Here is a 16,276-nt window from a genome sequence, read left to right as displayed (position 1 = left end):
GTCACAAAATGTCGAGAGAACGAGACAGATTCAGGAAATTTCCATCAGGGGATGAAAAAAGAAAAAAAACTAAAGAAAATGGAAGAGTTTAATGCCTCTCTGAAAGGCTCATTTGATAAATTTGTTACAAAAATCACCGATCCAACCGGGTCTCAAGCAGCCGCGGGGCCCCGCGTCGAGGCAAGCCAAATGATGATGAGGCAGGGGAAGGTATCCAGTATTTTGCTAATTGGAGAGTTAAAATTGCTCATATAGACACCCGATCCGACCCGAAAAACCCAAAAATTTTGCGTGAGGGCCCCCTGGCCATTTCGCACAGGGCCTCGCAAATCTCTCAGACGGCTCTGCTCAGATGACACTATCACTAATCTATAAACTAACCACTGAATTATTGCTACTAATATTATTTGCATTCAAAGCCTTCAAAGACAAGATCACTTTAATTTTCATTCATTCAAGGTCCACTGCTTGGATGTTCTGTTGCACAATTATACAATGCATTGCCAAATTAAAAGAAAAATGTAAATTACTTTTTCGCTTATGTGAGCCCAAACCTAAGAACCCAACACTAAATGATGCCAGCATTAGGCTCGGATCAGGTAAACTTACTGCAGGTAGGACTGCCAGTTGACCAGATTGGCCCGAACCTCAGCTGCCTTCGCAGCGATGATGTTGGTGGGGACTGCAGCGTCCACGGCCCCGCGGATATCCATCCTCCTCTCTATGTCCAAGCCTTTATCTATGAAAAAAAAGACACCACCTGGAAAAAAAGAGACTCAACTTCAGTCCAGTGAGTCGTGAGGAAATGTGGCAGGTTTGATCCTTGTTTTCACACTATTATTATTGGAAATACTGATGTAATGTTAGCTTCACAGTCAACCAGGCTGAAAGCACATCCAGGTTATGTAAAGACACTTCAGAACAACAAAATAGCATTACCTAAAATGTACTTTAACGTCAACTTTTTAAGTTTTCTGCTTCTTTTCCCCATTAACAAACAGCAACCACAGCTAGCAGCAGGTCACGCTAGCCGACTAGCTTCACCCAATGTCACGACTAGATACGAGTCTTCCCCACGGAGTAACACAGGACACAGCATGTGACAACAAGCTGCATGTAGACCGTGGCCGAATACAACTTTAACAAACCAAAAAACGGCGTATTTGAGCGTATAAGCGACACGAACAACATCACTGTCGGTACCAAAATGCTAAGGATGCTAATCGACAGTAAAGCTGCTGATTTAGCTTCCGAGGCGTCTTTAAGTTGTCAAAATGGCACGTGAAATATCAGGTATTGACGGCTAGATTAGTACATTTTGATGACAGACCCGAGAGATAAATATAATTGATGTTGAGGTTCTTACCCAGCTGTAGTAAAGGAACAGCTGACAGAATACAACAGCGGCGGAGCGGTCATGTGACAGTCAGCCGGTCACGTGATCCTCAGCACATGAGCGGAGCCCTGCTGCTACATTCAACAAGGGAGGCCCACACAGAGGTGTCAAAAGTATTCACATTCATTACTCAGGTAGAAGTATAGATACTAGAGTTTAAAAATACTCCTGTGAAGTTGAAGTATCAACTCAAGTTTTTTACTCAAGCAAAAGTATAAAAGTACTGGTTTCAAAACTACTTAAAGTATAAAAGTAAAAGTAATGTCAGGGGGAAAAAAGCCATTGAAAATGAATGCATCTTAGTATAATGCAAATATATTAAAGAACCATATATGTGTACTATTGAGCATTAACATGTGTTTCAGAGAGCAGACGATATGATGACTAGTTGCCTATAAGTATTGTAATGGTGAAAAAGTCAAACTTCAGAGGCATGTTATCATTTATCCTAACCTTTATTGGAATGTACATCCAAGTTTAGTTGCAGGAATCTGAGGGAACGGATGTAAGAACAAAACTGGACAAGAACATCTGAGCCACAACCACAACCAAATTCACTCTATCCGGATGGAGCAATTTAACTGGATAGTTTTTTTTTAAAGGCCGAAATGAAATAGAGTAACAAGGCCGTTTTTAAAGTGTAAGGAGTAAAAAGTACAGATAATTGCGTGAAAATGTAAGGAGTAAAAGTAAAAAGTCGTCTGAAAAATAATTACTCCAGTGAAGTAGCCTATAGATAACCAAAATTTCTACTTAAGTAAGGTAACGAAGTATTTGTACTTCGTTACTTGACACCTCTGCTCCCACATGAGTGGAAAGCAATTTGTTGAAGTGAACGAGTACAAAACAATAAATACGTAAGACTACTGATGGGTTTTGAACAACTTGTTGAAGATCAGAATCAGAATCAGAATCAGGTTTACTGGCCAAGTTTGAACATGCCAGACAGGGAATTTGACTCCGGTTGTTTCGCTCACTGTACCCAGATTTAAAGGGGACCTATTATGGCATCTAATACCTATTTTAAACAGGCCTTGAATGTCTTAAAAACAAGCTTTTGTTTTTGCTAAATAAATTAGAAATTCAGCCTCTGAGCCATGTCTTTATCTTCCCATTCTCTAACCTCATTATCTATTTTTAATAAATATTTATTAATGTTACAATATCAGTTTTGAATTCATTGGAAGAAATATTTGATTATTTCTTTAGAGGAAACATTATCCAGCCCAAGCTGTCTACTGTCCCTGCTGTCTGCAAAATCAATTAAAGACTGTATCCAAAATAACCCTGATTCACTATATAGCACCTTACTCCAGGGTTACTTGGGGAGTTCTACTCATAGATTGTAAATATTACTAGATGCACTATCCGTGATGTCACCCATAGGTTTTCTGAAGAGTGATTTTGAAGCATCTTTTACTTTTACTTATCAATAAGTGATGATGGCCAGCTATTGGCTAAGCTGGCTGCCAATCAAACGTCTACACCCAATTTAATAAATATTTATTTATTGCTTTACATAAATTCACCTGACTTGGTTCAACAAAATCCACCTTCCCTAAGAGCTGTAATGGATGTGAGCTCTTAACTATGGACACCAAAACCATTTTTTTTGTGAATGTTTATTTCTTCTGTAGATTTTGACATTTTAACATGGAAGTCAATAGAGACTCATGCTCTTTTAGAGCCAGCCCCCGGCAGGCTGTCGAGAAACTGCAATCTTTGTTGTTGGCACTTGTTTCTACTCTAAGTAAGGGGCTATGAAGTGAACTCATTAGCAGAATAAACTTTCAGACACTATTACTACTACTATTATTATTTATTATTATTTTTCCTGTGCTTTTCTTGTATCATCGCTGTTGTATGCAAAAGATGTAACAGATTTGTCATGCAATGTTGTAAAAATTGTTCTGTCCAAAATCACCCCCCACTCACCATGAAGCGGAATACTTCCCAGTCATTATGTCGGGGAGGTCTGTGTAGGGACTTAGGAAATTAACTCCACAGCAGAATAGACTTTTGGACAGCACTGCTAATTGCATCTTTGCTGTCACTGTTAAAAAGCGATAAATCGTTGCCACCTTACGTAGTGACAGTGTAGGGTGTATACTACTTTTCATGCATTGCACAATACACTGAGTGCACTATAGGGTATAACAATCCTCACTACATATTCAGACAACTATCAATCCATGATGTTTTCCTGTTTTTTCTTGTTAAGGGACAAAGGGTTCTGCTGGAACCTGTCTCAGCTCTTTATGGGCAAAAGGCAAGAAATGCTAGAACAGGTCACCAGTCCATTCCTGGGTCACTTAGAGACAATCCACTCACTCCTATTTGGAATCATCAATATACTTGTGAGAGAAAGCTGGAGTACCTGGAGAAACTCCACACAACCAGTGGAAAGAACAAAGAAAGCAATGATCATTTGAATGGCTTGTAAAAAATGTGATTCTGGAAATTACTTTGGAACTTTGCTGGTTCTTGATGCTTTTAGTCATCATTGGTAACTAAAATTGAATGTGAGCGTGCACAGATGTTTGTCTTGTTTTTTCTCTGTGTGAACTGGTGATGGATTGGCAACCTGTCTAAGGTGCAACACACTTCTTGATTGACAACAGCTGGGATAGGTTACAACATCCTGTGTCGCTGAATGGCATGAAGCAGGTAAATCAAAGTAGACAGATGGACATCCATTGAATATTCAATGGCCTTGCTGTTAAAGAACAGACATTTTGCTCTTCCATAAAACAGAATGGCACCATAGTTTGTCCCTAATTGTTAGTATTTTAAAGCTAACACATTTTCATTGTAGCTCTTTATTAGTCTTTCTGAAATATCAATTTACCAACACTTTTAAATAATTTCTAATTCAAGCAAATTAAATACAAAATATTTACAATCAAAAATAATACCACACCTTTCACTGGTCTCCCTCTGTCTAGCTGGTTCAGACAGGAAGACCTCCAGGCTTAATCTGGCATAAGCTGGTGAGACGCAGTAAAGCACAGAGGAATCAGGATTGCAACCAGTGGGAACATTTTCCTAATCCCCTCCTGCCCTCTTCGTTGTAAACACTCGTTGCTCCGTCAGGGTCACTGATGCTTTTTCAACCCTCTTCATCGCTCTGTCACAATGTGCTTCAGAACAGACGCTGGAAAAAGATAAAGCAAGCAAGCGGGAAGCGTGGATTTCTTATGATGTCAAGCAGACCTGGGCCTCACGTGGCGAGTGAGGCCTCATGGTTGGAGCATGCCGTGTGCTAGTGCGGTGAAGCAGTGGGAGATCAGGCCCACGACTGTGCTCCGGAGGTTAAAACGCACCAGGACCCTGATGTGGCAGTGGATACATGGACTGATCCGGGCCTGCCGGCACAGCGTAGGGTACCAGGTCAACTGCAATGACCCGGACACAGAGGAACGGGATATGGTGTGCCTTGAGGTATGGACTTGTTATTGTTCTCTCATTCAGACTTGTTATTTTTCAATTACTATAACTTTTGGGGCAAATATTTATGGCACAAATATAGTAATTTTTCCAGCCAAATGAATTACAAAAGTATGACAGTTAACTGAGTTTTCCTAAGACATATTTCAAGCAAAGATGGATTGATATGCAGTTACAAAATGAAAACATCAAAAAATAAACATACATAGTGACACAAGTCCATTGTTGAAAGTGTTCTGTGAAAATGGTTAATTTCTAATTAAGAGAGTCAACATCAGTGTAGTAATAGATCCTGCAACACTGTTTTCTTAACGTCTGTGTTTTTATGTTAAGGATCATCCTTGAAACTGTAGTTTGTTATAATTTTTACTTCAGATAGATTGCTCTTGTCTGAGCTGCAGGTTTTTTTTGCTTCACACCAAACCTCTATTTAGGGAAGTACTTCAGTCTGAAGGAAGCTTAAGGAGATTAAAAGAACAAGATAGTGTGCCTTGAAATAGTGTGTTACAAGTTATTAGAATTCTAAATCTAGGTACACTGTCAAGTCAGATGCATAACAACTGACATAAACACCATGTAATGAAACTAAATTTGAGCATTAAGTAAATATGAGGGCTAACAGTGTGATTTTGTTTTGAATTTGCAAAGAGAAATGTTCCTGGCAAATGGTAAAATAAAGATTTCTGATGGTTCTTTGAAAGACAGGAAAGGATTGTTAGAAAGCCATGATGCCATAAGAGCCACTTCCAATTACTGATTGAGAGGTCAGAGCACGAGAGTAGTCCATTCAAGTCCTCAGCAAATGTTACACAAAGCTATCTAGGCAGATATTTTGGAGCGGGAGTAAGGCTTTTTTTCCCCAATTACAATCAAACTATTTCCCATTAAAAAAACAAACTAAATTTAACATGAATGAAAGTAATACTTGCTTAAATGCAATAAAGGTGTGACCAGGGAGGGAAAAAGTTATGAAAACACTCCCTAGAGTCTACCTTAACATCTAAAGTTTTAAAGTAAGTTTCAAGGTCCAAATCAATAAGGGCCTTTTTCCTACCAGACATGCAACAGTGGGAAAGCTGCACATATTCTTGATCATTCTAACAAAGGCTCTGCAGTCTTGAGAAGTGCTTCCACCTCTTCAATCAAATTACACCTCTATTCACTTTGATTTTTGTCTGCATTAAGCATGAGTTTGTTGTTTGTTGTCTCATCCTGACCGGTGCAATAACCTGAGAGCCAGCCCGACAGAATTTTATATAAAGGAGCAACAAATATCCTGTGCTAGGTTCAGCCCATACATATTCAATTTAAATGTTCAGACACCTTGTTTCTTTGTCCTAGTGTATCTTTATTTTAGAATAAGAATGACTGAATACACTAACATGTCAGTTCACCTTTCATACTGATAATCATTGACACGTGAGTTTTTAATATCATGCAGATTAAGTCAATACAATTCAATTCAACAATTTTTATTTTTAATTTAAAAAAATATTCCCGATGGGGCAATTTTAAGGCACATACAGCAGTTATACATTTTATTTCTTTATGTCATCGCAAATGACATTTTGTGGTTATTTCATGATTTGTCACAAATGTTCCCACTTCACCTTTGTAGTCCAGGTCATCAATTTTTATCTCAAATCTTTCTCCCCTCTACAGTGGACAGAGAAACACTGCTGTTTGTGCAACAACAAAACATTCTGACATTTTACCAAGTGAATATTACAAGTTGTTATAACACATTAGGAATGAGATGGGGAAGGACATCACTCAGCTACCAAATTGAATGAGCAAGAGATGACAGACGTGTCATAGTCACATATTTACCCGTAACCCAATTCCATGCATCACAAGTTATTCTTATTTTTAAATTGCTGAGTCATTTGATTATTGTCTTTTTCCTTTTTGTGTTCAATCTCTGTTTAATCTTATTCTAATTTATACTTAAGTGAATCTATTTTATACTAATATATTTATTCATGCTCTGAAAATCTTTACATATTCAACTTATAGCCACATTTTTAGTGCAATCTAAGTTATCGAATCACAGCAGATTTGGTGCCAAGCTGAAAAAAAAGAGTCCTGAAAGACTCTAAAATGTAAATCTCTGCAGATTTATAGTACAAATAAAAACTTGATCAGTTTACTTTAAGGAAAAGTAAAAATTAATGAGCAGAGCAATAATGGCAAGAAAGAAAAGGATACTGCCTTTAGTATGTGTTCATCCTTTTGGCCTACAGCATTCACCTTTAAAGTATGTACACATGCCATACACAATGTCTTGATGTGTTGACGTGGTAACAGCTCTGTCACTAGTCCCTCTCTGCATGTTGAACTGAATGCAAAGTTGACTTGATATAAAGTTGATTCTCTCTTCCTTTATACTGCTGAAGTTATTTGAATACCCTAATAACATCCTGAAGAGACTTTTTATCATATCACATGGCTCATTTGTCTTTCATCCTTGTGACCTCGTGTGTTCAGACATACTCCCACCTCCACTTCACACTGGGCCCTCAGAGGAAAAAACATGTCCTTCTCAAATCAGAACAGGACAAGTATCATCCACCATTTGTGTGTGTTTGTATTAATCTCATAGGCCTATTTGTGGGACTGTGTTACATAACATTAGTATAAGGGGAGGTGGTAAATGAAGTGCTGGGGGGGGGGGGATTTGCATCTTTATACCTTGGGGGGAACAAAGATGTGTGTATCTTCTGGAAAGTCCTCATTTAAGCCGTTGAGGTAACCAATTATAATTTGAAAAGGAAGCAAATCCATGCTTTCCTCAGTTTTTACAAGTTAACAGAATAAATGAATGCTTATTTCATTTGTGGTTCTGCCATAGAGGAATACCAGTTCAGTCCACGCTGTGAAAGCATAGATATCTATTGAGTATCCACACTCACATTTTGTGGTTCCACTCTAATGTGGAACTGATCAGATTCCATTTGATGGTATCAGACGGCATCTTGACTGACTATGTGGCTCCGAAATGTATCAGCATGAATGCAATGGTGTAAATTTAGTATACCGAAAACGTGTGTCAGTGTGAAGTTTTGCTGAATTGGCAGGTACTGAGTGCAGACTGCCATCTGGTGATTATACAATGTGAGGCATGATGTGCATTCTAAGAGTGAAATATTAAAAAATACAATGGATGCATCCAAAGATCTGGGTGAAAATGCATGTCATATCTGATTTTGATTTTATTCTGTTTCAAATTGTCCCTATATGAATGAACCCATACAAATATTTAACATGGATAAGGGTTGTATTAAAAGGAACACTTTGAAACCCTTTCTGTAGCTCGTCAAATGTAAAATGTAAACCAAGACAGTATCAGTCATGTTACCTTTATTGCATGTTCCCATAGATCATCTTTTTGGTGCTGTAGTTGCAGCTACCTTCAGATGGCAGTGTTGTCTTCTGCTTTTATCACCACTTTTAGTCTTGTACTGTGATTTCAAATGGCAAACTGGAACACTGTTATATTGTGTTTCTAAAAGAGGCAGGAAATAAAGTCAGAAACAGAATTCATGTTTTTTTTTATTTGTATGGATTTATATTGGTTTATAGTGCTGTTATATGGGAAGAAGCAATGCAACAGAGGCAACCTATATGGCAAATGTTGCTCCATTGGTTAACCTTTCAATTTCAAGTCACACAATTAAAAAACAAATTACAGTAGACAATTACTACATATTATATAATACTTAAAACTCAGTTGAAAATTTATTTATTTTCCAATCTATATAGCATTGACAGCCAGTGTCAGTCAGTGTTTATCTAAATGCAGCGCTGCACTCCATCAGGCGCTCACTGTTTCAGCACCACGGACAGCGACTTCATACAGAGGTTTTTGCACCAAAAATTAGACTCCATTTTCTATCTGCCACCTTTTTTTTTTTACAAGCAATTGATCCAATTGAGCTATTGTTTGCATAATCACCCAGGCATAGACTATCTGAAACACGCGGGAGGGTAAACCTGTGCCATACAGTCGGGGTTTACGCTCTTTGCAGGGCTACTACGAGTAGACAGAAGACGCATGCGTACTGACTTGAAGCAGCCGGTCAGAGGAAAAAAAAAGCCTTATGTTCCATCGGATGTAATCAAGGCAAAGAATTACCTCTTCTCGCTGTGCATACATGGTGAAATTGTAAGTACTGTTAACAAACCGATTATATTTGAACGATTATTTCACGAGTGGAGCATTTGAGGTAGTTTCTCTGTATTTTTCATGGCATTTCACTGTGTAGCTGCAGCCTACTGTAGGCTTTTTTTTCCTTTTTTTTTTTTTTTTTTAAACAAATCTAGGCTGTGTCTTTTCGGTTCATCGTCCAGGGCGGTGAAGCTCTACGGTTCTTCAAGATGTCACTTTCCACTGATGTGTTGTGCGACTTAAGGCTGAATTATGGTTCTGCGTTAAATCGACGCAGAACCCACGCCGTAGGGTTACGGCGTAGTGTACGCGGCGACGCGCAAGGTACCGTGCGAGTCTCTGCGTACCCTACGCCGTACTCTGCGTTGGTGTAACGCGGAACCATAAATCAGCCTTTACAAATGCGTCGGTTTCGTCGTTAAATCGCCCAGAAGCCATTTAATCCCAGTGTCCTTCACATTCGTGCAGCTGCAAGACTGTAGGAAGAGCAGTGCTTTAGCTGGTCTTATCATTATTATGTTTTTCCTTCAGTGAAACAACACCCCCACCTCCCCATTTCACCGTCTATAGCTGCTGAGACAAACCATCACTCCCCACAATTGTGTCAGCTTTAAAGTACCCGACGCCTGACACGTAAAATATGCCGTTTTTTTGCAAGATGCACCAAAACTGCATCTGATACCAGCCCGGAATTTCATTGATACCACGGATCCATCTTAGAAATGACCAAATGGTATTGTATACATTGAAAGAATGGGACAGAGCGGTGATGCGGTAATAGACTTGCAAGCTGCGCCTGCAGCGCCCTTCCAGCTCACACACCAGATCTTCAGACATTTTTTTTTTTTTTTTAAATTTTAATTATCGTGTTTTGTGTTAGGTAGTGGCCAGATGATGTTTGATGTTACATAAATGATCTGACAGGATTTGGCAGTGTCTGACCTGGTGATGACACATTTGTTGGAATCAGACAAGAAGTCATTCTGTGAGCAGAGCCTTTCTGTCTATGGGCCTACAATCCGAGGGGATTCTGATGAATAAGCCAGAGACCCATACTCATAATTATGACAGGGTAACTCCTCATATCAGCTGCACAATAAATGTACCTAGGGGAAGGGGGGGTTCATGACGAACTGATGCTTGACTGATTCACATTCTAAACAGGCAAGTAATTACATTATCTATAAGTGTGTTTAATTTCCCCCTTCACTTTTAGTTCAGTGTGCAGTGTTAAACACATTTATTTTCTTACAGATGGGATATTTTAAGTTTTAGATCAAGGGTATTGATGCCTCCAATCATTTTGTAAGAAGGATTGAAATGTCCGAAGCAGGTGGATGTTTTGCACAGCATGGGAAACAAAATATGCAAATTATTCTTCCATAAATTATTAAATTTTTTCTCGTATCAGAGAGAACAGCATTCCTTTACAGTGTGAGCTCTGGGCATGCCAGCACACTTTGGCCTGGAAGCATCAGGTACACTGCTCATATAACAAACAGGTGTCAGTGCTGAATTTAATTTAAATTAATTTGATTATGGGTATTTTTTTCTGGTGACAAAAAAATGGATTAATAGTTGGGATTTCACACTGCCATCACCTCTACTATCAGCACTACAGCAGCATTACAGCTCACCTAATGCTGCCCTTTCTACACTCATTACACTAGCGCTGATTTCTATCACGCTAATGCATTGCAGGCCAAGAGCTTTTCTTGCAGGATAAAATCTCAGTTACATACAATTCCTGACATCAACACGATAAACTCATTGCCTCCCTCTTCTGTGTCTGTAGCCCATGGGATCAGAACGGATGGAGATGCGAAAGAGGCAGATGTCGGTGCAGCAGGAGTCGGCAGCGGGGGGAACGGCACCGACCCAGCAGGACCAGCCGGGCCAGGCCAACCCACGGGGCTCCAATGCATGTTGCTTCTGCTGGTGCTGCTGCTGTAGCTGTTCCTGGTAGGTCTTCTCCTGCTGAGAAGTCGCTCACTGTGGCACAGCATGGCCGACATTAATGCGTGCGAGATAGCACAGCCTGAGCCACGGTGTCTCAACAGCAGGCCTCGGCTTCTGCTTCATGACAGATTTTCATGTGATCTGTGGATGTTGGAGTAGCCAGGGTTTCATTACATATTGACAAATCAGTTACAGTAAATGTAGATGATTGTTTTGTAAGATGAATTAGCCTTAGACTTACATGGTACCTTTTTTCTAAACCTCATCCAGGTCCTACAAAGCGTTTTCTCATTTACTTATTCACACAAACACATTTTGAAGTGACATTTTCACTCTGTATATATAGCAACGCTTTGATTTCTACACTGATACTCCAGTGAACTCATAGAGGGGTGACGTGGGATCCGGTCCCCTAGGACACTGATGTGACACTGAGCCGCTCTAACATAACTATTCACTCCATATTTGATATTCTTTTGGCAAAGCCCTTGTTTCTTGTAAAGATCATGACGACATGATCAATTAAATATGTATAAATCAAATATTTCAGCATCAAATATCATATACTGTACCAAAAACAAAACCAACATTTTTGGCATTAGAAGTACGCACATCAACAGTTTTTCCCTAAAAATGATTTTACTGTTGAACTGCAGTGCTGGAAATGTGGAAAGGTCTCACACACCAACTGTCTTGTTGTTTTATTAAAGTTTTTATGATATATATGTTCATTTTTGAGCCTCTTTGACAGACAAATAGAAATCTGGTTCCCTTCAACCTGAAAATAGTGGAATCCTAGTTAATACCGTTGCAGTTGAATCTGTGCCGGGTTATTAGGCATGTCACATGAAATACGAAATTTTGCATTTAGAGTCAAATTATCCTGAAGGCTGCATGGTTTTTCTCTTGTGCATATAATCAAGACGTTGGTAGGGTTTTTTCTGTTGGCCGATGCCAATTATTAAAACATGGCTGATAATCGGCCACTGATTAATTGGCCAAAGGATTGGTTCAGGTGAATCAAGGTCCCCCTCTAATATTAACACTATTTTCTGATAGTGCCAAGCATTTTTGTTAAGAGTTGGGGATGTTGCATAGAGGAGGTTGCCATCCAATTGGAAGCTTACCAGACCAATCTACAGCACTGTTATGGCGAGGGGGGCCAAAGCCCTTATTGTGCCCAGATAAGGAAGGTCGAGTCAGGCGACCCCCTGCACAGCCAGAAAAGCTAAAAGGAGAAAAAACTAAACAAAACAAAGCTGTAATTTTAGTGGAGTACCTATTTCACATGGTTAAAAGTCAGACTGTATGTAAAGGATATTGTCGCCAGTCATAATTGTTTTAGGTCATTTATATGCAAAATACAAATTATAGCTTAAAAGTGATGATTTGGTGCTTTTCTTTCTCAAGCATACACGGAGAAATTTTTCTTTAAAATCTGATTGTTTTGTATACTTCATTGATTAATCTCCTTATTGAAAAAGAAATCCTGAGGAAACTGAAAAATAAGAATTTGTTGCACAGTAGTTGTGTTATATTTGTATTAATTATAGACATGTGCTTTAAGATTAGTAAACCACTAGGGATTAGTAAAGTAATCTCTGGCTGTTTACGTTTTTGAGTCCTATGAGCACCATTTAATGACTACATTTGATCCATAGTTGTAAAATCATGGCTTTGGATTCCTGCAGTGTGTTTACATATCTGTTTCACCTTTAGGAATGAAGACCGAGATGAAAGGAATCGAAAAGCATCATATGACGTCAAGGAAGGGACCGCAGACTGTGAAGAGTGGTCAGCTCTAAACACTCTAAACACTACAAACACACTCTGTCTGATACAAACTTCTGTTTTTCTTTGTGACATGTTAAAACCTCTCCCTTCTTTGTTCCCCGCAGTCCAAAGCCTACGTTGGAGGAGGTCTGCTCATGGGGGCAGTCGTTTGATAAGCTGATGTGCTGCCCAGCGGGGAGGAACTCCTTCCGACAGTTCCTTCGCACCGAGTTCAGCGAGGAGAACATGCTCTTCTGGCTGGCCTGTGAGGAGTTCGGCAAAGATACCAACAAGAGTACGGTAGAGGAAAGGGCTCGCATCATCTATGAGGACTACATCTCCATTCTCTCCCCTAAAGAGGTGTGACAGTTTGGTTCATTTCATGTGGTGATTCTCCAGAACAGTCTCTCCTCAAAACGAGCCTCCATGTCTTTCTTTAACTCCTTGTTCGCTTCCTCTGGTGTTGTCTTTTTTGTAAATGAGATATCCAGGAGCACACATAGATGCATGTAAATTTTTGGACCTTGCATACTGGTGCAATTTATACCTGCATAAGAGCCTACTCTTGTGTCTTGATAATAGCGATTTATCGTAGCTTCTCACAAAGACTATACCCAGTGAAAAGCTAGTATTGCTTGGGGAAAAAAGTTAAAAGATCCACCTAGAATGAATATTCTTGAGTGTGTTGATTAACACTGTGTTTGATTATAGCAGGATTTTTTTTATTCCATTCATAAGCTCCCTTTTTTTTGAATGAAAAACCCTGAATATGTCAGACTAATTTAGAGTTGCCAGGCAACAAGCAGATATTCCAGGAAGTTCTTGGCCTCAGCTCAGAGTCGCGGAAGCAGAAAGCATGATACATTTTTACACTCCAGCTTTTGGATGGATGATAACATACAGGACATGTGGATTCGTAGAGGTGTGGTAGGTCTATTTTTGCAACGCCTGGCCAGCCGCCTTCCTCTGAGGAACTAAGTGGCTGCTTGTCAGCGCTGCAGGACCTCTGCTCTTTCCAGCAAGAAAGTGAACAGTTGTATTTGTTAAACCTTATTCATCCAGAAACAGAACATCGGGTCTTTTTCTAACCGTTTCCTCTCTCGACTCCCAGGTGAGCCTGGACTCCCGCGTGCGTGAGACGATTAACAGGAACATGCTGGAGCCCAACTCACACACGTTCGATGAAGCCCAGCTGCAGATCTACACGCTAATGCAAAGAGACTCATATCCACGCTACATGAACTCCTCAGCCTACAAAAACCTGCTCAACTCTCTGTCAGAGCAGTCCCCTGAATCTTAGGGTGGTGGTGACATGTGATCTTTTAAATTTACCCCCCTCCTCCTCAATCCATACCCCCCCCCCCCCCTTTTTTTTTTTACATTTATTTTCTATTTTATTTTTTACTTTTCTTTGTATGTTCAGTGTAGGATTACATGAGCCAGGCCTCGGGCCTGGCCCCTCCCAGGGATCTCAGCGCTATTGTGATCTGCACCTGACCGACGACACTCAGGTCTCAAAAATCTCCCGAGGGCTCCACATCACAAGTACTGCTTCAGATCAACATAGCAAAACACTCCAAAGGAATATGAATACACTTTTTTTTCTCTTTTCTTTTTCTTTTTTTTTTTGATAGAAATAATCTATTTTATTTGTGTTCAGAGTTTTTTATGGTCTTGTTTTTTTGTATGATTGTTTTGGGGGAAAATGATTCCTACTGTAGACTATATATATATATTTATGAGTTTGTAAATAGCAAAAATGGAATTGTGGGTATTTTATGTGGTAAAACGCCTGGTTCTATTTACTGCGTATGAGAATCAAAGCTCAAGTCAAAGGCTACGTGTTAGCTCTACTTGCAGGCAGCTTTGTGGGGTACTGTATGATTCTACCTTGGTTTCACCTTGTTTTGCTACCTAACCTCACACTTGGGTATCTGTGTCAGCGACTTGGCAACTCCAGTTCACACAGAACCTGTGCGAGTTTAAAAAAGATAGTATGGTGTGGTTACCGGGGAAGTATCAGAGGGTGGCAACAGCTTTTGTCACAGGGTGCAATTTGTTTCCGGAAGAAACTCAAATCGAAGATGTAAAGGTCCTTAAACTTTCATTTGAACCACAAATGTTTCCCTATTTAAGACACTTTTTTTTAAAATTCAAGTGTTACACACTGCACATCTCATAGGTTTAATATACTGTACTTTTATTGGTGTGAAATAAGATTCTAAGCAATTCTATATTTACCAGAGAAAGTATTTCTATTTCTTGAAAATTTTCAGGAAAAAAAAAAAAGCGAAAATGATTTTAAAATATATTGATGGAGTACACACTAGTACACCATCTGTTCTTTTGCAGTAACTTCACAAGGATGTTTTCTGGAAAGAGTCGCAATTGGGCACCAAAAAGGAGAATTTTCATACATTACCAGTTACTTACAAGGAGCAGTTCAGTACTTTTAGAAATGTTGTGATTCGATGAAGACATTGATGATGCTCAGACTAGCAGTTCTGCTGCGTGAGTGACATCACTTGTCCCACCAGTTTAACTGCCAGAAGCCAAATAAGCGTATTTCATCGAACACCAAACTTTTGCTTTCAATCTCCATTTATACTTCAAGGTTTATTGAAGACGTGTTTATCTAACCTGTATTTTAGCAATAACTACCACTAAATTACAGAGTTTTTTTTCTTCGTCTTTTCAAGAAAACATGTCGGAAGTTATGAGAAGTTACAGATCTGTTAAATAAGTAATCAAATATGAGATTTATCCTGAAAATGACGTTCATCTGACTATATATCTGAATAATGATCAGAGGTGATGCTTGAGGTCAGGCCAGGTTAGCAGCAACACCAAAGCTACCATGTAAACTGTGTTCATACGTATGTTAAGAGTATTTCCACTGACTAAAATTGGAGTTGCCAAGTGTACTTTTACATATATATAGTTTTATTTGAATTACTTTGTTGCCTCACAAACGTGTCACTCAAAGACAAGATCCTCACATGGGGAAGTGCCTTGACATTCAGTTTTATGACATCTTTCTCATGAGAAACAGTTGTTTTCAGTCTCTTGATGTAAAGGGTGTTTACTGGAGCAAGAAGCCAGTTTACTGGAAATTGTCCCTCTCATTGGCCAAATTATCACGTGTGTTTTGTCTTGATTCCTTAGTTGTGACTACATCGGTTCACACCGGCGGTGCAGAGGGGGATGACAGCACGTGTCTTTATTTGCTGAAGCTAAACAAAGATCAGTGGGTCGGGCTGGTCGGTCAGGACTTTTTCTCCGACCTGCGTTCTTCACAGTGGCACTTGTCTTAGAGTTAACTTTAACTCATTATGTGCAATTTGAGCTGATGGGTGCACCGCGCAGATCAACCTCAAAACACAATCTAAGCCAATGGTTTGGAGTGATGCCTATAAATGTTTCTTCTTCTGTTTACTATATGAAATGTGTTATTTTGCGCTGAGTTTACTAAAAAATACATTTTTTGAAAAACAAATAATGTGAATGTTTACAGTATATGGTTTAGTTTTTTT

General features: G+C 39.3%; 2 protein-coding genes across 4 annotated transcripts in view; one reads left to right on the top strand and one right to left on the bottom strand.

Annotated features, from left to right (window-relative positions):
- Positions 1-772, bottom strand: part of atp6v1h (ATPase H+ transporting V1 subunit H) — a 34,011-nt gene extending 33,239 nt beyond the window's left edge. The window contains exon 1 of one of the 2 annotated variants that reach the window (XM_061731176.1): positions 610-772. In XM_061731176.1, coding sequence (XP_061587160.1) covers positions 610-713 — 104 coding nt within the window. In that variant the 5' untranslated portion in view covers positions 714-772. The remainder of the gene's footprint in view (positions 1-609) is intronic. The other variant, XM_061731177.1, reaches the window with a different exon arrangement.
- Positions 773-4,441: 3,669 nt separating this feature from the next.
- Positions 4,442-16,276, top strand: rgs20 (regulator of G protein signaling 20). 2 transcript variants are annotated; one of them, XM_061731174.1, is made up of 5 exons: positions 4,442-4,837; positions 10,807-10,973; positions 12,690-12,764; positions 12,869-13,103; positions 13,855-16,276. In XM_061731174.1, the coding sequence occupies exons 1-5, from the start codon at positions 4,649-4,651 to the stop codon at positions 14,041-14,043; spliced, it is 855 nt and encodes a 284-aa protein (XP_061587158.1). In that variant the 5' UTR covers positions 4,442-4,648; the 3' UTR covers positions 14,044-16,276. The 2 variants fall into 2 exon arrangements, with proteins under 2 accessions (XP_061587158.1, XP_061587159.1); XM_061731175.1 differs by lacking the exon at positions 4,442-4,837 and adding an exon at positions 8,935-9,008.

The sequence above is a fragment of the Cololabis saira genome, chromosome 10, assembly GCF_033807715.1.
Source record: "Cololabis saira isolate AMF1-May2022 chromosome 10, fColSai1.1, whole genome shotgun sequence".
Lineage (NCBI taxonomy): Eukaryota > Metazoa > Chordata > Actinopteri > Beloniformes > Belonidae > Cololabis > Cololabis saira.
This window is presented reverse-complemented; position numbering and strand designations above follow the sequence as displayed.

Excerpts from the sequence above, each read along its gene's own strand:
- rgs20 (XM_061731174.1), top strand. The coding sequence starts at position 4,649 with ATGCCGTGTGCTAGTGCGGTGAAGCAGTGGGAGATCAGGCCCACGACT. Across the intron at positions 12,765-12,868 it reads ACCGCAGACTGTGAAGAGTG|TCCAAAGCCTACGTTGGAGG; the intron begins GTCAGCTCTAAA and ends TGTTCCCCGCAG. Across the intron at positions 13,104-13,854 it reads CCATTCTCTCCCCTAAAGAG|GTGAGCCTGGACTCCCGCGT; the intron begins GTGTGACAGTTT and ends CTCGACTCCCAG.